Raw genomic sequence first — 25642 nt, 5'->3', positions numbered from 1 at the left:
CTTGGGTCTAGATCAGCCACCGCTACTACCGACCGATCATCCAGTTTTGAGTGCGACCGTTGCTTTACTCTTAGTCCAGCTGCATAACATTCTCTCGCCATTTTTTGATTAGCCCAGACGGTGCATACTTTTCCCCTATCGGTAGGGTATTTCAAGACTAAATGTGGAGTTGAGACAATCGCTCCAAAGGCATTCAAATAAGGTCGACCCAGGAGGGCATTATATGAGGTGTCTGCCTCCACCAATAGAAAATGAACTTGAAGTTCTTTAGCGTCTTTCTTAGTCCCAAGCTTACTTTGAGTTCAACATATCCTCTGGTATCTACCCGTTCTCCTGCAAAGCCTACAATCTGTTCATGAAAGGGTTTAACAGCTCCCTCCGATATATCCATCTGTTGGAAGGTTTTCCAATACAAAATATTGGCCGAGCTTCCTTGGTCGATTAAAGCTTTCCCCACCTGATATCGGGCAATCATGGCTACTATCACCATCGGGTCATCCTGATCAGGATCTGGAGCATGAAAATTTTCGTCTGAGAAGGAAATCACGGGCATTGATTTCCGGTTTACTCCTGCTTGGTTCACATGATGCAAACTTCTTAAATGTCTTTTGCGAGCAGATACTGATAGACCTCCTCCAGCGAATCCACCAGAAATGGTATTTATAATCCCCCTGGTCACTCTTTCTCTGCTTCGACTCCTACTTCTACTCCGATCGTGTCTACTTCTCCTATCTTTTTTATTGGCTGTTACGTTCGGCGCTCGCGTTCGATGTCGTTGTACAAATTTCTGCAAATGTCCAGCTTGAACCAGACTTTCCAATTTATCCTTCAAAGCGTTGCAGTCTTCAATGGTATGCCCCCTATTTTGATGGTACCTGCAGTATTTATTCTCGTCAGCTCCCAAAGGTGTAGGAGCCTGAACCACCTTTAACAAATCAGCTCTCAGCGCCTCTTCCATCACTCTAACTCGGGGAGCGTTAAGTGGTGTGTGGTGAGTATGTTGCAGGATCTGAGGTTGGTCTATTCTTCTCTGACCGTTCGGTCCTTCTTCCATTCTATGCACCCTCCGATTCACGTTCTCCCTCCTTACCTGACCTCTTGGTTCACTTTCTTGCCCTTTGTGATAAGCTCTTCCTTCTTCTATTCGAATAAAACTTGTTAGCTTATGTTGTAATTCAGCCATAGTTTGTGGCTCTTCGGCGTATAGGTAATCCACAAAAGGTCTGGGTCTTAACGCAGAGGTTAGAGCATTGACTATCAACCTCTGATCAATATTTCTTACTTGTCAAGCCGTCCGGTTAAACCTTTCCATGAATCCTTTGAGGGACTCTTCTCTTCCTTGCCTCATTCTCATCAAGGTCGTGTAAGTCATCCCCGGTGTCTTGAAATATATTGTTGATTGAATAACCGTCTGAGAGTGGCGAAGCTATCTATCGTTCGGGGTAAGAGCGAGTGAAACCAATCTAGAGCTTCTCCTTTTAAGGACAAAGAGAAGACTCTACACCACACCATTTCATCTGAAGAATATACTGCCATTGCATCGATAAAAGATCGAAGGTGTTTAACGGGATCCGTTGAGCCTCCGTATCTTTCCATTACAGGTAATACTTTATTTTCTGGCATAATTGCTCGCATTATTCGTGCAGTGAAAGGATGAAGCCCTTCTGCCTGGTCGGGCCTTTCTATATCCCGATCGGCCACTGTAGGGTTCCGTCCTTCAGATCCATTCCGTTAACCTTCGTTGTGATTATCAAAATTAGCTCCACTGTTCTCACCTTCTCCCGCATCAAGACCACTCCTCTGGCCCCCGTTTTGACCATTCTCTCCACCTCCATTTCTACCTTGTCCGTTGTCGTTTCCCTCCTGTTCTCCTCGGCCTCGTATATTTGTACCTCTACCACGTCCTCTCCCCCGTTCACCCTGTCTATTCACTCTTCCTTCACGAACATTAATTTGAATGTCATTATTTCTCCTTGTTCCCCCTCCTACAGCAGCGTTGTGGCCACTCTCCTCGCTATCAATATTAACTGTTTCCACATGTACGGAATGAGTAACCGGTCTATTCTGAACGTTCTCCCGTTCAGCCCGTATTGCAGCTATCTCAGCCCTCATCTCTTGCATTTCCCGTTGCATTTCTTGAAGTAATTGCAGCGAAAGCTCTCCTGCCATTGTGATCGTATAAAGGTTTTTGCAACAATCTCGCCCCACGGTGGGCACCAAAATGTTTCGGTAAAGGAGTGAGACTGTAATCGATGACCTTCAATCTACGATCCACTCCACAGCTTATTTGACAATGACCTTGAAACCGAACGGGGGTGACCTGCAAGTTAGCACTCCAACGCTCAAGTCAGCAAGGTCTTACAAAGCAACTGTGCAAAATTGTAACCACCATACCTGAGTTGTGCTCTCCCTATTTATANCTCAAGTCAGCAAGGTCTTACAAAGCAACTGTGCAAAATTGTAACCACCATACCTGAGTTGTGCTCTCCCTATTTATAGAAAAATGGTTCCACCATAATAGATGCCACGTAAGGATAAACTCGACTTTCACTCACCTCCTTTCGCAATATCCGCTTTCCAGTTGTAACTGCTTTCAGACGCCTAGATTCTTGCTCCGCAACACTCGCACATTACCTCTACTAACTATTCTCAGTTGCCACTGTATCCACTCTCTTTTTCCCATCGGTGTATGATCTCTCCCGATCATCCTAGTACGCTACCCGATCAACCTAACCCCTCCTTACTACATATATTTTAATATATTTACTAGTCAATTCTTATAAATTACAGATATACCAAAATATTAAGGAAAAAACGGTAATATACATGTGTAATAAAAACAGATAAAAATGAATCTCATTTGTTAATTGTTATAGATTTTATGGATAATAACAAATAGTTAAGAAAACTTACAACTTAAAAGCTGTAATTTTAAACAAAAAAACTTCGTAGTAAAAAAACTATATAACATGCTAAAATAAATACAACAATCAAAATATTTATAAAATAATAAATATACTTTTAAATTTTGTTGCATCGTAAAAAATAAGTAGTGTCTCATAAAATGATTAGTTAAAACATATATTTCCATTAAATTCTAATTACCACTTTCATATATAGGAAATATAAGGCGAGTATGTGCATATTAAACTAGTCTATCTGAGTTAAAACCAGTATTAAATAATTTTAAAAATGTATTGCCTGTTGACAGTGTGATGATAAAGCAATATATGCAAATTCTGAATTGGCTGAATTAACTTTAACTTCCTAATATAATAAACTTTCAATTGAATTTCTATTAAATTAATATAGTTATTGAATCTTAAAAATTTTAAAAATTTTTAATTGACTAACTGTTTCTAGATTTTGTATTAATTAAATGATGTTAACTAAATGATGTGCTTATTATTTTACTATGTTGCCTTAGTTTTTACTAATGTAATTGTATAATTTTATAATTCTATATTTCTATTGTATATAAGTTATTGTAAATAAAATATTACATCTGCATAAAAATAAATAAAATAAACAATAGGAAAAATAATGTGAAAGAATGAAAAAAAAAAAAGTTTATAAACAAAACACCTTAGAAAGGAGATAAACATAAGAAACAAAGAGCATTACATCTTATTTTCACTTACATAAACACTTACAAAAATAAAGTGAATACATGATGCGCTCAAATAGTTTTCCACACTCCACTGCTTCAAATAATTTTCAGAACAATAAAAAATTGGACTCAGACATTGCTTCAAATAGTTTTCATTGCTGCATTATTTTAAATAACAACATTCAATAGAAAATTAAAGGTGACTTTTCACTTATCCAAGCGTATCCTGTCTGATGTCTTGTATTCTGTCAATCTAATGAAAATCAGAAAGTGTATTCTTCAAAACTGTTCTAATTTTAATGTTGTTATATGTATTGTGCACTTTAAAGCTATTATCTGTATTGTGCATTTCAAAGTTGTTATGCGTAATTACTTGTTTTAGATTCTAAAATCGTTACACTCATTGACTTGTATGCCTATAGTGTCTGATATCACATATGTTTCTTTTAGTTATTGATACGATGTAAATGCAGATTTTAAACATATTCAAACGTATTGATGTCAGTGATAAAAATATCATATATGTTGAAATATGAGAAAACACAATGTTGAAAACATGTATGAAATCTATTTATATTAAAACCTAAATCAAACAGACCTTTAACCCTGATTGTTTTCATTATATCAAAATCTCAAGGCCCCAGAACAATTTTTTTTAAAGGTGAAATTTTGAGCATTCAGGAAACGGCATTTGGATATGGAACGAGTATAGAATCAAGCTCTTGAGCCGGACACTGTTTGAATTCATGCTTGTGTATAGTTGGAACAATTTCTCGTACAAAAAAAGGCAGTATCTTGATACACTACTAGGACATTATATAAAATGAGAATGCACCAGTGTAATGTTCAATCCAATTTAATGGCAAACTTGAAACTATCAGGGGAAGCATTTCATCCTCTGCAAAATGACGTATGAAAGATATTTTAACAAGTGGAACAAACATTATGGTCTTGATTTTGATAACGTTTATTATTTTACCTGTCGTTCAACTTCAACAGCTGAGGCAGCTAGTCTGAGCTTCAAAACTGATCTGTCTTGCTGACAATTTTCTGTCTCTTTGTCTAATAGAAAGTACAGACAACAAGATTTAGTGGGAAAGAGAATCGAATCCAACACAACTATTAAGTACTGGATAGAACTTGGAATTGCCTTTCCATCCAAAATCTGCAATGTAGCCTAATAGTAATCTTGATAGGGTAACTAACTAGCATGGGAAATCAAGCAAGCGAAACTGGACGTTCTTATAGGATATGATTACATCAGGGTTCTGCCATGAGTCTATTTTAATTTAACTTAGGATAAGCTTTCCAGGGACATACATAAAATGATCTAAACTGTATTATTTTTGCAAACAATGTACCTTTTTGTCGAGGAACAAAAGGAAGCCTTACCTCTAAACTCGAGCTTTTTATTCAGGGGATGTCAACTTTGGATGGGTCAATCACATCCCATGGAAGACTAATTTGAAATCAAGGGGGTTTCTGAGGTGACTATGGAGGGAAGAGCTTGAGTTGGTTTCAATGGTAGGAATCTTGTACTCTGAGACCGATTTCAATTATGCTTAGGAACATAGACACTAGGCATTTTCTGCCATTCATAATCCAGAATCTTTACAACATCTTGTGAGGTCTAAAATAAGAGGGCTTGGTGCAAGACTACTTCTACTCATAGAGCAAGAACAGCTTTTGTATTTGTCAATTAACTCTAAATTTTTATCAGTGGGTGAACTCTGAGATGCATCACAAAAATTATGGGAATCTTCCAATGCATTTTTTTCCAGTATTAATGATTCACGATATAACATCTTGTTATAAAGTTACCACCACAACATTTAATCCCAGTAGTTTATCAAATTTTATGTTTCAGTCCCTATAATTTATTCTTTAGGATATCAGTCCCTTGTTTCAATTTGTTGGATTTTGGTCCCTGTCATTAGGTTTTAGCCCCTAAATTATATTTGTGTACCTAATTTCCACAAAGATCTGGTCCTTAATGTTTCAAATTGCATATTGGCAACTGAGGGACCAAAATCAAAATAAGGAAAACCATTAGAATGTAATCAGCCGTTACAGATTTATAGAGAATTAAACATTACATCTGAGAAATTAAAATCTGGGAAATGAGAATGATTGATTTCTAATTATTAGCTGTATTTATTATAATTGATTCTGTACTATGCTATAAACACATTCTGTGTGATTTGCATTAGACATACAATACATTCAGAACATATACAATTCTATAGAAACTATAAAGCAACTATTCAAAAGAACAAGGACAAAATCCAAATCAGGTGAGACTACTACTTGCTAAATTGAATAACAAGCAACAAAAGAAAATTAAAATTGAAAGATTCTTACCATAGTAATAAGATGACAAGATAGTGATGCGTTCCATTGGCTGAAAAAAGCAAAAACAGAATTATCCAAGTACAAAGGAAGAAGTAATCACGTTAACTAATTAAAGTTTGCTCCAAAAATCTATACACAATTGTTCTATTAGAAAACCAACAGATCCAAGACGATACCAAATAAGCAATTGATCGGTTATATGCCAATAACAACAACAATGGAGGCCCCAACAAATGTGAGAAACAATTAAGTTTCAAAACATTCCAAATGCTGTGCAGACTTCAACATTCAGTAAGAAGGATAAAAAGTATTAGAAATACCAGCTCACAGTTATCGACTTCACCCTTAAACATAAATAGTTATTGCCATATGAATATAATTTTTTGAAGGTATCATACCAAACGAGAAGAACTCTTGTTACTGTAAGAAATAAGCACAATAAATATTAGAAATTAAGCTCATATTTAAATTATCAAGATAAAAGATAAATGAACACAATATTTTAAATGTTCAACTGATCACTAAATCTTGACTGTGAATGTAAGGTTGTATGACCAAGATTTATAATTCCCATTTTCTCTCAAAAACCAACAGTTCTAACTTAATACACCCCTTTTTCTGAATTGTTCTATTATACAAAAACCACCCTGTTTTAGCAATAAAAGCCCAAAGGTGAATAATTTGAAGCTATATAACTTCTATAGAGAGTTTTTCTTTCCTAAACACATACATACAAATCTATGCATTCAAGTTGAGGATCCCCCTTCCCCACAGCAACCTACCTCTCCCTTTTCTCTTCTTCCTCATTTCTCAATAGATTTGCCCATGGCTTCTCCACATGGTTTTAAAAAACAGTAGTTTCAGGGAAAGAAATGTAAATTTCCTAAAACATGGAAACATGTGCACATTATACAGGATTGAACATTCAATGATGGGAAAAAAGAGCAATGCTCAAAATGGATAAGATTTCTAGTTTACCATTACAAATATACCCTCTTTGCGGGTAGGTAGTTGCTCGAGCTTTGTCAATGTCTCATCGCCTTTAGTAACTTTTCCAAATATCGCATACTGAAAAAGGATCACATCATAATATCAATTGTAAACATCAAAAGATGAGTGAATGGTTTGCAACGATATTATATTGCAGTCATAGTTACCAAACCTTTCCATCAAGATGAGGAGCATCTCCAAGTAGTATTGAAAATGAGGATGAACCACTGTCTGGATCATCATACCTGTGCGAACAAATTTGCATGTCAGGTCCTTCAACAATTTCAAACCAAAAGAATGCTTTCAGAAATTTGCAAGGAAGATAATAATGAGAACTTTTACATAGCTGATTACTCCAACAATCGTGTGTTAAGATTATAAATTCCAGTTCGCTCAATATATACTAAATATAACCTTTACGCTGCTGCTAGCATCTTCAATAAACTTGTGTCAGTCATACACATCAAAATAGCAAAGATTCTGATGGGCCTAAGGTTACACAAGTCTACTGATGAGTATACCAGTACAGTGACTATAGATAGATTGCACTTCCATATTTTTTGTTCTTCTACTTTTCACTCTCTTAATTCCTCTTATTTTCTTATTTTATCTGGTATCTAACAGATTCCAAATGCTTCCACAGAGCTATCTTTTATCATTTAGCCACTTTCAGTTCATGGGATTTTACTCTACTCCTTCAAGAATGCTAAACAGTAACCAACCAAAGCCTGCCAATGCTTTACAAACCTTACGTCTCCTCTCCTCTTAAGTCATTCATTTGGAAAATAGGGTTAACATTCTGTACTAGCGGTATATTTTTAAGCTAATGAATAACTTGTTCACGTTGTTTATTGTAAGTGGGACTTGAAAGATATTTGAAGTTTCTATCTTGAGTTTTGTGAATAATGGAGAAGATTGGAAGAAATCTCCCTTGTGTCTTGTGCATACACATAGGATAGTTTATTTATAATGTAAGATGGGTCAAGACCCTTAATACAGAATGGGCTGAGTCCAATTAACATAAACACACATCTTAACATCTAACACTTCCCCTCAAGTTAGAGCATATAAATCATATGTTCCAAGCTTGTTACAAAGATAGTCAATTCTAGGTCCTCGNAAGAACTTAGTGAATATGTCTGCAAACTGGTTACTTGAGTTAACGAACTCAGTCTTGATATCTCCGATATGATTTTTTCTCGAATAAAATGAAAATCAACTTCAATGTGCTTGGTTCTCTCATGGAAGACAGGGTTAGAGCTAATATGGAGAGCAACTTGATTATCACATATAAGTGTCATGTGAGTGACATCTCCAAATTTCAATTCACTAAGTAATTGTTTAAGCCACACAAGCTCGCAAGTAGCTGATGCCATAGCTCTATATTCTGCTTCTGCGCTGGACCTTGCCACAACACTTTGCTTCTTACTTTTCCAAGATATCAGGTTGCCACCAATAGAGACACAATATCCAGAAGGGATGGTGACTCCATGATTACGCCAACATGTGGAGAAGGGTTGAGATGATATAGGCCATGAGACTCACATCCTATGTCAACCATGTGTTTCGAACTCCGGTCTGGCAACCAAACAAAATCTTTGGTAAATGAAATAACACAATTAAGGGCACTAGTTAGACGACTTATTGACAATAAGTTGAAAGGAGACCCAGGGAGATAAAGTACATGATCAATGGATATGGACGGAAAAATTTGAACAACACCAACACCATGAGATGAGACTCTAGACCCATCAACCATTGTTACCGAGGGTAAATTATCCGGACATGACAAGGAAGAAAATAAGGACTTGTTATCAGTAATATGATCGGTGGCGCCTGAGTCAAGGACCCAAGGCCCGAGGGAATGAGTCAGACCAACAAAAGGTGTACCTGTACGTGCAACAGATGTAGATGTAGTGGAACTAGAGTGCTGACGATCCTCATACCATCTGAGAAATTCGTGAAAGATTGCAGGGTTTTTTGCGGAATTAGATGAAGTAGGATTGTCTGCAGACGGTGATCGGGGAGGTGGATCAGAATTAGCCATTGCTATAGGTCGAGGAGGANGTCCATGAAGCACATAACATCTATCAATTTTGTGGCCTAACTTGCCACAATGGTCACATTTTGGACGTCCTTTGCCTGGCTTGCGAGACCGACTTCGATCATCACGTTGGGTAGCCTTAACTGAGGAATCATCAGTATGGGGAGATGTCTCAGTGACTGGTTTGCTCGGTATACGCAAAAGAGCAAAACAAGTAGAAGTAAAGTTGGGTATGACAGGAGAACCCAAAATCTGATCACGGACATGAGAGAAGTCATCAAAGAGTCCATATAATGCCAACAACATGAAAACCTTTGATCGTTGTTCTAATTCTTCAGCAGGAGTGGAAGCAAGAGGTAATAGCTCATTAAAATCATGAAGGAGGGCATGTACTTTACCCAAATATTCTGCCATGGGACCAGGACTACGCGGATTAATAACAGTAAATAAGTCCTGACAAACACCATAAAGACGCTAAGTGTCATTTGTGTATTATTCAATGTTATTTTGCGTGTTCTTGAGAAGTAGAGTGGGTTGATCGACTTCTTGATTAAAGAAGTTTATCAAATGTCGATGGGTTTAAGTAGAAAATAATATTGAAATTTATTATTTTGAATTGATTGAAAATACATTCTCATATCCTCTATTTGTAACAATCTAATTCTCCTAAAAAAGGGAAATAGAGAAACTAGGAAAACAAAATAAAATAAAAGATTGTATATCTATTTTCTCTAATTAGGAAGATTCTAAAGAAATCTTCTCTAAATACAACACTCCCCCTCAAGTTGGTAAATGAATATCAATCATTCCCAACTTGCCTACAAGATCTTGAAATCTACCCGGAGGAAGCCCTTTTGTAAAAATATCTTCTATTTGAAGTTTTGTAGGAACATGAGTTGTAATCACAAAGCCTCTGTTAAGATTATCTTTGATGAAATGCCTGTCAATCTCAATGTGTTTGGTTCTATCATATTGTACTGGATTATGGGCTATGCTCATGGCAAACTTTTGTCACAACGTAGTTGTATCGGGTTCTCCACTTTGACTTTAAGATCATCCAAAATGATTTTCATCCAGAGTCCTTCACACATTCCTTGAGCAAGAGCTCGAAATTCAGCTTCTACACTAGAAGGAGAAACTCTATCTTGCTTTTTGCTTCTCCATGTTACCAGACTATCCAAGAAACACACAATACCCAGAAGTAGATTTTCTGTCAGTAATAGAACCTGCATAGTCAGCATCAGTATATATCTTCATAGTCAATGTGTCTTCCCTTTTGAATAATAGCCCCTTTCCTGGACTTGACTTCAAGTATTGTAGAATTTTGTTAACTGCTTGCATGTGTCTCTCTCTGGGATCATGCATAAATTGGCTCACAACATTAACTGCATAAGCAATGTCTGGTCTTGTGTGTGATTGATAAATCAATTTTCCTACCAATCTCTGATATTGGGCCTTCTCTAAAGGAGCACTTTCTTCACATCCCATTTTGTGATTTTGTTCTATAGGAACTCTTCAAGTTCTAAATCCCAGCTTTCCTGTTTCTTTGAGGAGATCAAGTACATATTTCCTTTGGGAGATGAAAATTCCTTTCTTGGAGTAGGCAACCTCTATTCCAAGAAAATATTTGAGTTTTCCTAGGTCTTTCATTTCAAATTGAGCTGCCAATTTATCTTTTAATGCCAATTTTTCTGTTTCATCATCTCCTGTAACAATCATATCATCCACATAGACAAGTAATAGAGTGANTTTACCTNTAGAAGAGTGNTNTATGAATANNGTATGATCTCCTTGGCTTTGTCTATATCCCAAGGAAACCATTGCTTTTGTAAATCTTCCAAACCATGCTCTAGGGGATTGCTTAAGACCATACAATGCTTTCTTCAGGAGGCATACCTTGTTTCTTTCATTTTTCACTTCAAAACCTGGGGGAATCAACATGTACACTTCCTCATCTAGATTTCCATGAAGAAAGGCATTCTTCACATCCAGCTGGTGTAAGTCCCATCCAAAATGGGCAGCCAAAGAGAGAATAACTCGAACTGTATTCATCTTTTCTTTCATGGCTTGATTCCAATGTTCAAGTTTCATGGCCTCTTGGATTGAGGTAGGAATTTCCGTGGCATCAATGGCAGCAATAAAACTTCTGTGCTTATTAGAGAGATTGTTAGTGTAAACATACTGAGAAATAGGATATTTAGCACATGATCTTCTTTCCTTTCTCAATGCAATGGGTAAATCCTCAGTAATACTTACCTCCTCCTCATTGATATCTTCAGGGATCCTTACCTCGGGATTAGACAATTTTTCTTGCTCGAGAGTTGAAGTGGGTTGTTCTCTTCTTTCATATTTTTTGCCAAAAAATCTGTCTTCTTCCTCTTCTTCCTCACTGGGGACTATGATACCTTCATTGCTCAGGTCTTCGGCATCTTGCAAAGACAAACATGGTAATGACAAGAAGGAGAGTTCATCCACTTCAAGTGCTTTCTCCCCCTGAAGTGGTGGACTGACATAAAAGGATTGTGTTTCATGAAAGGTGACATCCATGGTGATAAAGACGCGACGACTGTGAGGATGATAACATTTGTACCCTTTTTTATTAGAAGGATACCGAATAAAGACACATTTAAGAGCTTTGGGATCTAATTTACCACGGTTAGGATGATGAGAGTGAACAAAAACAACACATCCAAAGACTCGACTAGGTAGACTTGTTAGTAGGGAAGAAGAAGGAACAAAAGACAATAGAGACTCTATAGGACTAATGCCATTTAAGATACAAGTGGATAACCTGTTGATGAGATGTGTGGCAGTTAACACAACTTCTCCCCAGTAATTTTTTGGAACAGACATTTGAAAAAGAAGAGCTCTAGTTACTTCAAGAAGATGACGATTCTTTCTTTCTGCAACCTATTTTGTTGAGGGGTATTAACACAGGTTAGTTCATGAACAATACCATTATGAGACAAAAAATTGAGAAATTCATGATTCACATATTCAATACCATTATCAGACCTAATTCTTTTGATATTTTTTCCAAATTGATTTTGGACAAGATGGAAAAAATTAACAAAAATTTGAAAAACTTCGGATTTATTTTTCATGAGGTATGTCCATGTGACACGGGTACAATCGTCAATAAAGGTAACAAACCATTTGGCTCCAGAAATAGAATCTATGACAGGACCCCAAACATCAGAATGAATTAAATCAAATGGAGAAATACTCTTTTTATGACTAATAGGATAAGATGAACGATGGTATTTTGAAAATTGACAAATATCACAATTAAAAGGCTCAACAGATTCTTTGGTAAACAAGTGGGGAAATAAGGACTTGATAAGACTGAATAAAGGATGCCCAAGCCTTTGATGATGTAATCATATTTGGGATTTTGCCCACATCTCAGATGTTGCTTGTTGACTCATGATTTTCGTATTGCTTTGGTCATCAAACTTTAAAAAATACAACCCACTATGCTCCTAAGTAGTTAAAATTGTCTTCCCCGTGGCAAGGTCCTGAAAAACACAATAAGTTGGAAAAAATGTTACTGAGCAATTTAAATCCTTTGTGAGTTTTTGCATAGAGATAAGATTGTTAGCTAACTGAGGAACATGTAAAACATCCTTCAATACAATAGATGAGTCCAAAAATTATATTCCCAGAGTCGCATATAGGTATACCCTGACCATTCGCACCTATAATAAGTTGTTCTTTATTTCTTTTACCATGAGTCAAAGGACACACTAAAAGGTGTCATATGATCAGTTGCACCCGAATCAAGGATCCAACTACCTTGAGACACATGATCAACAGTATTGAGGCAAATCTTACCTTTTATGGACAGAGTGCATGATCCAGAGGACTTACTCATTGATTCATCCATTGCTTTCAAAGGAATAATTTTTACTTCAGATATCCCGTAGAACGCAACGAGGGAGTCTCCAAGACGATGACGGTGTATGGGTCACACTGAGAAAAAAAGAAGCAGAACTTAAACAACCAGATCTACTCAAGAAAAGGTCAAACAGGTCGTCACAAACCCTAGGAACAGACTCAGGAGTCTCCGGCGACTCTTTTGTGGTGGTGAAGGCGAGTGGGTCTTGTCGGAAAAAAAGGAGCAAAACTTAAAACTCAGATCTGCTCAAATGCAGCCTAAACGAGTCGTCACCGACCCTAGGAATGGACTCAGGGCACTCCGGCGACCCTGTCTGTGGTGGCGCCGGCAAGTGGGTCTCGCCAGAGGTAGGCACATGGGCTACACGCGCCGGCGACGGTGGAGGCACGTGGCGGTGCGTGGCAGCTCCTCTAACGGAGCGACTTCTGGCGTTGTGGTCGTCGGAGTTGGACGCACCTTTCTACTCTATCAAAGACCCCAACCGGCGACGGCGGCAGCGACAGTGGTCGGACAGCGGCGGCGGCGACGACTGTGCAGCGGAATGGAGTTCCAAGATCGAAAGCTCTTGATACCGAGTAGAAAATAATATTGAAATTTATTATTTTGAATTGATTGAAAATACATTCTCATATCCTCTATTTGTAACAATCTAATTATCCTAATTAGGGAAATAGAGAAACTAGGAAAACAAAATAAAATAAAAGATTGTATATCAATTTTCTCTAATTAGGAAGATTCTAAAGAAATATTCTCTAATTACAACAGTTTATACCATTAAAGTTGGTCCTGATGGTGAAGTCAATATTCTCAAGGTCAGATTAGTTGCAAAAGGGCACACTCAAGTTTGGCCAATATGACTACCATTCGCCTCTTCTTTGACATGACAGGAATTCGTCATTGGCCACTCCATCAATTGGATATCAAAAATGCCTTTCTACGTGTCGATCTTACAAAAGAAGTATACATGGAGTAACCTTTTGGTTTGTTGCTTAGGAGGAGTCATGTAAGGTTTGCAAGTTGTGTCGCTCTCTCTATGGTCTCAAGCAATCTCAATTTTCTTGGTTCGGTAAATTCAACTCAATTGTTCAAACATTTCGGTTAAAACACAGTGAAGCATATCATTCAGTTTTTTATTGTAATACCGCTCTAGGGAAATGTATTTACCTAATAGTCTATGTTGATAATATGTATTTATAGGAAATGATGTTGGAATTTCTCAATTGAAGGAGTATTTTTACAAACATTTTCAAACCAAGGATCTTAGAAGTCTCAAATATTTTTTGAGCACTGAGGTAGCTCAATCAAAAGATGGGGTTGTAATTTCTCAAAAGAAGCGCTCTTGACATCCTACAAGAGACAAATATGCTTGATTGTAAGTCAATAGATAGTCCAATGGACCAAAATAAAAAACTAATGACAGAAGAAGGTGAATCATTTGTTGATCCAGAAAGATATAGGCGACTAGTTGGAAAGCTAATTTATCTTACTATTACGAAGCTTGATTTATGTTTTGCAGTTAGAGTGGTTGGTCAGTTTATGCAAGTCCCATGTTTTGGCCAATGGAATGCCATTATTCATATTTTAAGGTACCTCAAAATGTCTCTAGGACAAGGTTTCATGAGAGGACTAAATACATAGAAATTGACTACAATTTTGTTGGGAAATTTGTACTGAGTTTATTGGATCAAATGACCAAGTTGCAGATTTGTTAAGCAAGTCCTTAAGAGGACCTCAAATTGAGTTCATTTGTTCCAAACTTGGTACATACAATTTATATGTTCCGAAAGGGAAGTGTTAGAATAATTCAATCTATGTATTACCACTAAGTCTAAGTATAGGGAGTAGTGTGTTGGAAACATATATCAGTTGTACCTACAATCATACCTAGTTCTGCATCTAGGTGTCTAGTGTCGTCTTTTAATCTTCTATGCTCTCTTGTATCAGTTTTTATTATAAATAGGAAGATTATGAGAGGGTCCTTCAAGCCCTCCAAAATATATTTTCTCTCTATTAATCTTAAGTAAACTTTCCAACACAAGGTAGGAGAAGGCATGTGTATTACTATTATGCAAACAACAAATCCAAAGGGCTCTTTGTTTGAGGGGACATGTTAGATTACTAGATATAAAATCATTAGTGAGATTTCACCCAAAAACTCAATTTTAAGGGATAATTGGTTAAAATGACAAACATTATGTATGCACTAGTTCTTCTCAGAACTTGTACTATAACACTCGACCCATCACTAATCCTTGGCTTGAGCAGACCAAGGAAATACGAATATAACGCAAAGGTAGAACACCATATCAAAATTAAACAACTATTTGCTGAAAATCTACACGGATCATGAAACTATGAAACTTGGTAATCACCAGTTACCACAGTTCTAACTAGTTAGTCTTAAAATTATGCACGGAAAATAAAATTTGAAGTCAAACTAAATTTTGCACAGACTAAAACTCATAACTAATTAGTGTTAAACCATGCACAAATGCAATTTAATAAAAAAAATGTGACGAGAATCACATTAAATCAAGAGCTTCGGCAGAAGAAATATGCTATTGCAAGCAGCAATTACTGTCTAGAAAGACCTAACCTTCCCATGGAAAGAATACCCCGAACATGTTTGACGTCACTAAATTCACCAACAACAGTCTTATCAGCCTCTCTTTTCTGATCCTCATTCATGGGAGCCGATCTCCCATTCGAGACATCTGCTACTTGGGCCACAAATCCCTTATCCACCTGGGTATTGAATTCAAAGCCATTGACTCACAAAGCAATAAAACACACAACACCTTCCTAAAACCCAACGCTCACTAGCTTTCTTTCCAGAGAACAATACCCGAAAGAAATGGTTAGTGTTATAGCCTCCAAGTCGCACGAGTTTAAAAATGTGGTCAACAGTTTTGGGTGCAACAGTTGGATAGAAACCAAATTCAATGTCCCCATACTTTGTCTGCATCAGAAAACACAAGAATCTAAGTGACCAACCACAGGTAACAAACAAAAAGAAAGAAATTGAAATAAAATTCAGAAACAAACAATCTAACTGCAAGCAAGCCGGAATTTTTCACTGAATAAGCTACTTAATTCCAGTTTTCACAAATACCCAGAACATAAATAAATTAGATCGTCTCTATCAAAAACAAGAGTATCCACAGTCTGAGCTTCTCCACTACTTAATAGAGCACGATAGAGAAATCGACTACAATTCTACAACACTGAAAGCACTAAATATGTATGAAACTCAATTCAAGCTTTTACTGCAAATCCAAGCAATTACAAATGAAAATAGAAGATCAAGCTTCATGAAATATTAAAATAGAAAAACCTGAAAAACGACGCGAGTCGATCCCAGTTCGGGTTCCAGAGCGGAAATTGCAGATATTAACGCCAACAAAATGCAGCCTTTGATCCAAAATCTGAATCCTCGTATCCACATTTCGTCCAACGTAATTTAGTACCTTTCCACCTCCTAGAATTAGAGTCAACCCTCAAAAGTATAGAAAACCGAAAATTGAAACTTTTTTCTGTTAGTTGTCGGTAACATTTGTACCTTCCTCTCATTTTTTTATTTATTTTAATATAAGGACACCAAGATGGCAAATGGAATTGAAAGTGTATTTCTAAAATAATTAAAAATTAATTTATCTAAATTGAAACTTTATATAAATAGAGTTTTCTTTATCAACAACTACGATTATAATATAAACTAAAATGAATTATATTAATTTTAAATTGAATTATACTAATTTTAAGAATAGACTAATTCTAAATTAATTTTCAATCAATTCTTATATGCAATATGCTCATAGTTTCTTTCATATTCTTTTTTATAACTTGACAAATTACACTAATCTTTTAAATTTAAATAAGAAATGTACAAGAGTTTTAGAATATATCAAATTTTTAAGTTTAAATTAATTTCATAACATAATTTGAAATAAAATTTATTTTTATTATAATGAATTAAAATATGAACAAAAAATAAAATATAAGTTTAAAATTTCACAATATTATTATTATTTTATTTGTTTATATTTTTTATTTGATTATTTATTATGATAAAATAAATATGATAAAATAATCTAAAATATTCTTAAAAAATAATAAGATTTATAATAAGTAAAGATTTGATAATATTATAATAGGAGGTATGATGTTAAAGATTTAAATAAGTAAATATTTATACATTATTTCTTAACAACAATTTTTATTGTCATTAAATTTTTATTTTCTTATAATCAATTTAGAGTTTTTAAATTTTGTCATAACTCAATTTTTTATGGAAATAATCATTATTTAAGCACATTGTTTAAAGATTATTTGGGGCAACATATAGATACCTTTGATAAAACCGTATCAATTTCAGAGTGTTTCCATCAAGTTGTTTAAATATTAAAAATTTAGTTATAATTAAAAAGTTGTGTCAATTCTTTTTTATTTCACAAAATTAACTTCTATATATTATTTTTAATAATTATATGTAATCGTAAATAATTGTTAATTTAACGTAGCTTCAAATTCCATTGTTTTATGTATTTTAATGTAATTCTCAGTTTTCATATTTTAATTTGTTTCAAATAATTTAAAATAGCTTCAAATAACTTTTTTTTATTAAACACAATATACTTATAGTAAAAACTAAGTTAAGTTCTATTAGTTAATTGAACCGAAAACTTTATAAGTTCATTTAAAGATTTGATAATATTATAATAGGAGGTATGTTGTTTTCTTTATTTATTCTTTTTAAATTAGTTGTTTCTTATGTGTATTGATTTTAATTTTTTATGAATTTGTTTGTTATAGAAATGATAAAAACATGGGATGTATCTACATATTGGATCGAGAGTTTTTCACAAGGTGAAGCTAGAAAGAAACCTACGTCATCTATTCATAGAAGGGGTTGTCATAAAGAAGTTGCAACATTACCTTATATTGATCTTCATGAGCAATAGGTGGATGTTATTGAGGAGTAGCATAATGTTATTGAGCAACACAATAATGTAGTTCAAGAAGAACATGAAGTAATCGGATTTCAAAAATCTGGTGAGTTCCTAAACCATATTTTAGAATTCAATAATTTCCTAAACTAGATTTTTAAATTTGGTACATGAAAAATATGATAAAAATAAATACTATTGATGGAAACCTAATCAAGGAAGCCATTCAAAGAAGTAGCAATTCAAAGAAGTAGCAATTCAACCTAAGGCTAAGAAAGGGAAGTTAAAGAAGGACTTTCTAAAACTTTCTTGACTTTCTTTCTCTAAGGTTTAGAAGGATTAACTAAAACATGTTTACTTTATTTTATAGGGTCTAATAAAGCTTGAAGGATTTGACTAAAGCCATCCAAGAAGTAAATTCAATAAAAGCCATCAAAGAGGCAAAGATGGGATATCCTGACAAAGTAGCGCTTAACGTCACTCTCTATGCCGCCCAGCGCTGGCGAGATGGGTGTCGCACCCCATGCAAAATTTAATGAGCATAAAAGAATGCAGTATAGACTAGGAAAAGACTCCTAGGTCGTCTCTCAAGGACCAATCTGTGGTTCAGGAATCAGGTTTAGCACGAAGTGGGGGGGGGGGGTTTGAAAGGTTTTGTGAATGCAAAAGAACTAAATTAAGACACCGATGCAAACAGAGATGCAAACACAAACGTAAAAACTAGTTCAAAGACAGAATGAAGACGGTCGGTCATTAACTCAATCATTATGCTCCCAATAATAGATTAACACAAGTATACACTACTCTAATCCAAATCCAACTCGAATCACCCAACTAAGCGAAGGCTAATTTGGTCTTCAGAATTGCAAACTAAGCGAATGCAATGCATAAATCTAATCAATCGTGCACTATACAGTCTAATCAACTAAACGAAGATTAAAAACCGATTTAGGCAACTAAACGTATACCCAATCGCCACACAACAGATTAAATAGAGTGCCAGACAGAGCAAAATAAACACAAGAACTGTCCAAGAAATCTCAAGGAAACATTGTAATTTTATTAATGACCAACTCGACTAACCTAAGATAACATTACAACTAAATTAACACAACTCAACAAGATAAACAACATTAAAGTAAAGATTAAAATTAAATTAAAAACAAAAAATAAATTACTAAAGTAAACTAACCTAGTGACATGTAAATAAAGTAAATGAGGCATATAATAATTAACTTGGTAAATAATGAAAATAAACTAGTCCATGTGATAAATCATAAATGCAATTAAAGTAAAATAACCTAATGCTAAATGCATTCTAATATATATAAAATGTAAATAATGATTTTCGGTTATGCTATCATATGTGAAGAAAAAAAATAAAATAAAATAAATGGAACGAAACATTGCAAGCAAACCGTCCAGGACCTAAGCATATGCAATCTACAATTGTAAATTCATGAAATTTTATGCTCTCCTTTCAATTCAAGACCATGAATCAATGCATAAAAATAAAAAGAAAAAATACTTCTCCCTTCAAGCCAAAAAAATAATGATGCACCGTTCATTCAATTGGAAATAAATTCTCATCTGGTGGACATGACTTTCCACCAACTCCCATCAAATATTTTCTTCTTTCATCAACTAAATAAAGAAGAACTACCTACACTAAGCTACCATCGTGCAATGCATTTTAAAAGAGAAGAAAAACATCACTTCAATCAATAGAATCACGGACGTACAACACCCATACTTCATTCAATAAAAACCAAAAATAAATTGCTCAAACTCATGCTTAAAAATGGAAGGGAAAAGGAAATGTTTTTCTTCATTTAACCAATACCCCTCAACGTTAACATTGTTCTCTGAAAAATAATGCCCCCCTGAAGAATTCCAACGTTCCAGCCCCTTTAAAATAACGCTGCCCGAGAAGAATAAAAATTGCTATGTGTGGCTGCCCTTTTTCTTTCAATTGCCGAGAGAATGTGCCAAAAAAATGTGTGACGGCCGACTGCTCTTTTTGTGATCCCTAGGATCATGTGTCCTAAAATTAGGGTGGAGTCCACCCTAAAAATAAAAGGAAATCCTAGGGCAAGTGTCCTACAATTTTGGGTCCCTCATAATTTTTAACAATGGCCCAATGTGCAAAAGTTTGTCCAAAAAATTTAAACAATTAAAATTACAATACAATTAAATTTAAAATGTCTAAACGAAGAGTCTTGAATTTATTTTGTCTCCTCCAAATGTCCTAAATTGTGTTTCCAAAATTTTCCCTGAAAATAATAATGCAAATAATTAGCTCAGAAAATTCAAATTAATTAAAATTAGAATTTCTGGTCAAATTAAGCATAATTAGGAAAAACAGGAAAATACCGGAATTCCCTGATTAATTCTAGCACAATAAACTAAGTGAAATCAATAAAATATCGACTCATCAGTGGCATTCTTCACGTGAGAAGCTGACTTGGAGGGAGGCATGGGATTTACTGGGTTGAATTGGTGCATTTCTAGGGAGGAATTATTTGAATTTTAGGAGGGAATTCGTTCAGAAATGAGGCTCCTCTTCACCTATAAATAAGAGGGTCTTCCCTTTGTAATTTCCCACTTTTGAGTTTTAGTGAAATGCTACTGAATTCATTTCCCAACCCTATTGCTCTTGATTCACTTCTTCTCTTCACTTTCTCTGTCCTTTCTTCTAGCTTCCTTCCATAGTAGGAAAGCTTTCTGAGTTGAGAGGACAATTCACACACTCATCCCATCACAAAAACACCAAAACTTCATTCATCTACATCCATTTTTGCTGCACTCCTCTGCATCACTGTTGGCTTGTTGTTTGGAGCTAGATCTCACAGTTTCCAGACCTTAGCAAGCTTCCATCAAGTGGTATCCAGAGCTTAGGTCGTCCATGCACCTATAGCTAAGTCTCTTTTCCATTTTTCTACTCCAATTTCATTCTACATGTGCTGTTTCACTGATCTATTCATTTTAATTCCGTTTTATGCTTGATTCAGTGTTTCCAGTTCTAATTTCGTGTTTCTAGTTATAGTTTCATGTTTCCAGTGTGTGAGCATGTTTGTTTTTCATTTTAAACGGTGAATTTTACTTGTTGGTGTCATTTCCAGCTTAAATTTTCATTTTCCATGTTGTTTTAGTCATGTGCATCTTCTAATTGCAATTTTCATTTGTTTCTGTTTGGTTCACTGTTCTGCTAATTATATTACGTTTTGGTGCTTGAATACAAGTGCTAGACAAACTTTAAATCAACCAAATAAGGCAATGAGAACATGTTCTAGCCTTGGTGATACAAGCTAAAGCACCAAAGAAGCACAACTATTTTTAGTTCCGTTTAAATTATGTTGCAGAATTTTGTCTCTGATTTGGAATTCAAATTCTATTTTAACTGGTTTTAAATTGTTTCTACTGCTGGGAACAAATTTGTTTCATGTTATTGGAAGTAGCTAAAGGTATGGTAGACCATTAAAAGCAAGGAAATGCATCTAGCATAGCTTGGTTGCCTTAAAAACCAGTAGCCTTTGTTGTCCAATAATTTACTACAACTTTTCATTGTGCTAAATATCTTTTCTTGGTTTATTTGGAGTTTAATCATATTGAGCACCATAATTCTATCTTAGTTCTATGTAATGACAATTCTTTGAGTCAATTTTCCTTGTTGTCCAGCCTTTGATTCCATAAAACTGAATTTGGTTGGTGGATTTGGTACATTTTACTGCATAAAGTGGTACAACAGTGGTGATTTTCGGAAATCTGCTATTTCACAACTTGAGCAAGTTTAAATTGATGGTTTTAAGTTATTGGCACTATTCATTTGGTCAAAACATGGCCTATACACGGATTTACATTTGAAACCATCAATTTTTGGGTAAAAATGGAAGTGGAATGATGATTTTGAGTTGTCAGCAGATTTTAAGTAATTTTAAAGTTTAAACACACTCAAAATCATCAATTAAAGTTTCTTGAACTGTTAGTTGTGAGTTTAAAACACATCCACACGAATTTGGGTATTAAACCACCAAATCAGTTCTTATTTCCTGGTGTAGTCACAGTTTTAAGTAGTGTTTGATAATTCTGTGCAGATTTGATTTTGAATTGCAGCAAGAGCTGATTCCATGCTTAAAAAATGAAAATAAATGATTGAAAGAAGTAATATTAAGTGTTAGAAAGCTTATAGAACCGTGCAATTCATATTACAAGCCCTGAAATTGAAAAACTCAAAATCTGAAACTCTTTGGGGGCATTTTATCAAAGACTTTGGAAATTTATCAAATAGTTTGCATCTGGAATGAATTCTGAATTTTGATTGCGTTTTTCTTGCTTTCTTAATCTACTATAGTGTCAATCTTAGGCTCCTCTTGCATGCTTGTTGTGTTTCAATTCCTCTTTTCATTTGATTTCATGTTTCTTGGCTTCCAAATCTGTTTTGAACCTTAGTGCAGTGTGATAAAACCAGTGCAGTTTTTAAAAACTGTTTGGTGCATTTCTGGTGATTATTTGGAGCTTGTGTGTAATCTGTTTGAAGTTGTAATCTGCTAAAGTTCTCAGTACAACAACTGCAATTTGTTGTCCAGCAGCAATTCTTCCACCAGAAAAGTCCAACCTTCATACTGATTTTGAGTGATACCTTGCAGCAGCCAAAGCTTGGAGTCTACGTGAGTTTTAGGCCTCATTTTGAGCATGTTTGAACCTTAATATGATAGAACCTTTGTAGTTTAATTTCCATTTTTGATGGGTTAAGTGACTTGGGAAAATGCTCTTGAAGCAATTCCAAGATCACATTTAAACATTATAATAGTGCAACTTCGTTTTCTTAGTGTGAAAGTGTGTCAAGGGGCTCCAAGTGTCACTTGCACTTTCACTTAGGGCCGTCTAGCATTTACATCTTGCACCTTTATTGCTTTCTTTAAATTGCTTGTTGATTTTTTTGTTTTAAGTCTCTGTGGTATATAAGATTGCATAAGATATAGAAAACCTTCTTTTGGTTTTTAAGAGCATTTCATTATCATTTGAAAATAATTTGAAGAATTTCTACTTAGAAACTAAGGTAAAAGATAATTCTAAGGAAACTATGGCTAAGGAAGAACTTGGTTTCTAAGCTTGTCCATTTGTGACTCACCTCTTATTCTTGGGAGCTACTTGGAAACAACTTGAACCTCTAGAGTCTCTTTGGAAATTCTTCACCAAAAACAAAGAAAGTTTGTGAAAACCTTTTCACTCGTTACTTGTGCAAGTCTTTGAAAACCTTGTGAAAACTTTTTCCTACTTGATAAGAATGAGTCAATCAAGTGTCGAAGGGAGTATGAAATTTAGTAGTGAGGGCTCACAATTAAAAGAAGAATTTGAACAAAAGTTCCAACAAAGGGACAAAGATATTAGTGAGCTCAAAGGAATGATTAAACAACTTTTGATCAATCAAAACAAAAAGAAAGAAAGGTATTCACATAGAAGAAGAGAAAACCATGAAGACACACCCTCTTTCCCTAGTGAGCTTGAGCAATATAGTAGTCATCACAATGATGACCACTATCAATTACCTCCTAGGAGAAATCATAGAGAGAGATAATATTTCCCAAGGGAAACTAGAATAGATCTTCCTCCCTTCCATGGTAGAGATCATATTGAAGAATATTTAGAATGAGAGATGAAAGTTAAGCAATTGTTTAAGTGTCACCAAATAGATGATGAGAGGAGAGTAACAATGGCCTCTTTGAGCTTTCAAGGCTATGCCTCATATTAATGGACTGCCTTCGTAAAAGACCTAAGATTGAGACACCTACCTTCCATTAGGTATTGGAATGAGTTAAGGTCTGCCTTGAGAAGAAGGCATGTTCTAGCTTACTATGATAGAGAGTTAATGGACAACCTCCATAAACTCCAACAGAAAAACATGAGTGTTGAAGAATATAGGCAAAAAATGGAGTTACTCATGTTAAGAGCTGGGATAAGAGAGGAACCAAGGATAACAATTGCTAGGTTCCAAAGTGGACTCAACTATGACATAAGAGATAAGGTAGAACTTTTACCTTATAACGATGTCAATGAGTTAGTCCGACTTTGTGTTAGAGTCGAGCAATAATTAAAGAGGAAAACTCCCTCCAAAAGAGACTACTTTGATTCTTCCTATCCTAGGAAAGATTCCAAGAGTGAGGGTGAACCCTCCAAATCAAAAGAAGAGGGACCCAGGGAAAAGGAAAAAGAAAAATATCCCTCTAAAGAATCTTCTAAAAATGATAGGATAAAAGAGAGCAAGTGTTTTAGATGTGGACACAAAGGGCATTATTCTTCTAAGTGTCCTAACAAAAGGTCTACTTACATCCTACAACATCAAAATGAAGATGAAGATTCTTCTAGTAATTCAAAGGCTTCCATATCTGAAGAAGAAGCCTTACCTTGTGAAGGATAGTTCTTTTTACACCAAGAGGGGGGGGGGTGAATTGGTGGTTTATAAAAAAGAAAGTATTTTCGCAATCTTGAAATCAAAGTGTGAAACTTTTCAAACTTTCTTGAAATGCAAGTAATGAAAATTAGTATGCAGTGGAAAAACGTAGTTGACTGCATTGAATGTAATGTCGACTGTAAAGTAAAAGTGCAAGGATAGAGAAAAGCAAACACTGGTTTTTATACTGGTTCGGCCTGTCGAGATTGTTGACAACACAAACTCTATATCAAACTGGTTTTTTATGATGACAACACACTACTTAATAACAATACATATGTTCCAGAATTACATGTTCAGTTGATATGCTATATTGTTTTGAACAATACTTTTATTGAACATGTTTATTTAATTTGCATTGTATGTTCCTATGATTGATTATGTGTTATATGTTTGGAACATGCTTGTAAATGTGTGTTAAAATGATTTTGATTACTTTTACAAATTTCTGAAGAAAAGCTCACAATTACTTTTATGAACTTATATTTGTTGTGACAAAGGCCTAGTTTAGTCGACTACACTGGTAATGGATTCGACTAAGCTAAAATCTTTGTACAGATTTTGTCAACGTGTACTTGATGAGATTTTGAGATGAAAAGAATTTCAAACTGTTTTTTTCATGAGTCAGTCGACTGTGTGAAACACTTATTCGACTGTATTACTGTTATATTTGGAATTTTATTTTTCCTACTTGCTCCAACGGGCTACATTTTCAAAAGTTAGTTAGGATTAACTAACTGGATCAACTGTAATAAATGTGCATTGATTTTGTTGACTGAAGAGCCTGTGTGTTGACTATCTGTTATAATTGACTTAATACAGTCGACTGTATTAGTAGGACATTCGACTGAGACTAACAGGAAAACTATAAATAGAACAGAGCACAATTTGTTTTGAGACTTTTGTAATCTAACATTTTCATTGTCCTATTTCAGAGAAAGCTCTCAGTTTCAGAAGCTCCAAGAATTCTCCAAGAAGATGGTGGTGATCTTTCTTGAGAGAGATTCAAATTGAGGAGTAAATTGCGCTTACTGTTTGATAAACATCTGCATAAAGAAGGTGCTTCTGGTTTGATCTTGAAGGCTTGGCATCCTGTGAAGACTGCTACATTTGACTGAAGGCTTGGCAACTTGTGAAGTGTGTTGTGATAGGCTTGGAAACCTGTGAAATGTGTTGTGATAGGCTTGGCAACCTGTGAAGCGTGCTGTGATAGGCTTGGCAACCTGTGAAGCGTGCTGTGATAGGCTTGGAAACTTGTGAAACGTGCTGTGATAGGCTTGGCATCCTGTGAAGAGTGCTGGTGACACGTTGAGGATTGTTTGACGTGGGTGCAGATTGCAGGAAAGGGGAT

General features: G+C 35.2%; 1 protein-coding gene across 1 annotated transcript; it reads right to left on the bottom strand.

The window, feature by feature from the left end:
* Positions 1-4259: 4259 nt before the first annotated feature.
* LOC106769155 (peptidyl-prolyl cis-trans isomerase CYP23) lies at positions 4260-16437 on the bottom strand. The gene is made up of 8 exons (XM_014654652.2): positions 16229-16437; positions 15740-15853; positions 15491-15639; positions 7125-7197; positions 6941-7030; positions 5972-6011; positions 4590-4672; positions 4260-4508 (listed from the first exon to the last, which is right to left on the bottom strand). The coding sequence occupies exons 1-8, from the start codon at positions 16337-16339 to the stop codon at positions 4488-4490; spliced, it is 681 nt and encodes a 226-aa protein (XP_014510138.1). The 5' UTR covers positions 16340-16437; the 3' UTR covers positions 4260-4487.
* Between the last annotated feature and the right edge of the window lie 9205 nt (positions 16438-25642).

Source organism: Vigna radiata, chromosome 7 (assembly GCF_000741045.1).
Source record: "Vigna radiata var. radiata cultivar VC1973A chromosome 7, Vradiata_ver6, whole genome shotgun sequence".
In the NCBI taxonomy this organism is placed as follows: Eukaryota; Viridiplantae; Streptophyta; class Magnoliopsida; order Fabales; family Fabaceae; genus Vigna; species Vigna radiata.
This window is presented reverse-complemented; position numbering and strand designations above follow the sequence as displayed.

Excerpts from the sequence above, each read along its gene's own strand:
- LOC106769155 (XM_014654652.2), bottom strand. The coding sequence starts at position 16,339 with ATGTGGATACGAGGATTCAGATTTTGGATCAAAGGCTGCATTTTGTTG. Across the intron at positions 7,198-15,490 it reads GGTATTCTTTCCATGGGAAG|GTATGATGATCCAGACAGTG; the intron begins GTTAGGTCTTTC and ends TTGTTCGCACAG. Across the intron at positions 6,012-6,940 it reads AAGAGGGTATATTTGTAATG|CCAATGGAACGCATCACTAT; the intron begins GTAAACTAGAAA and ends TGCTTTTTTCAG.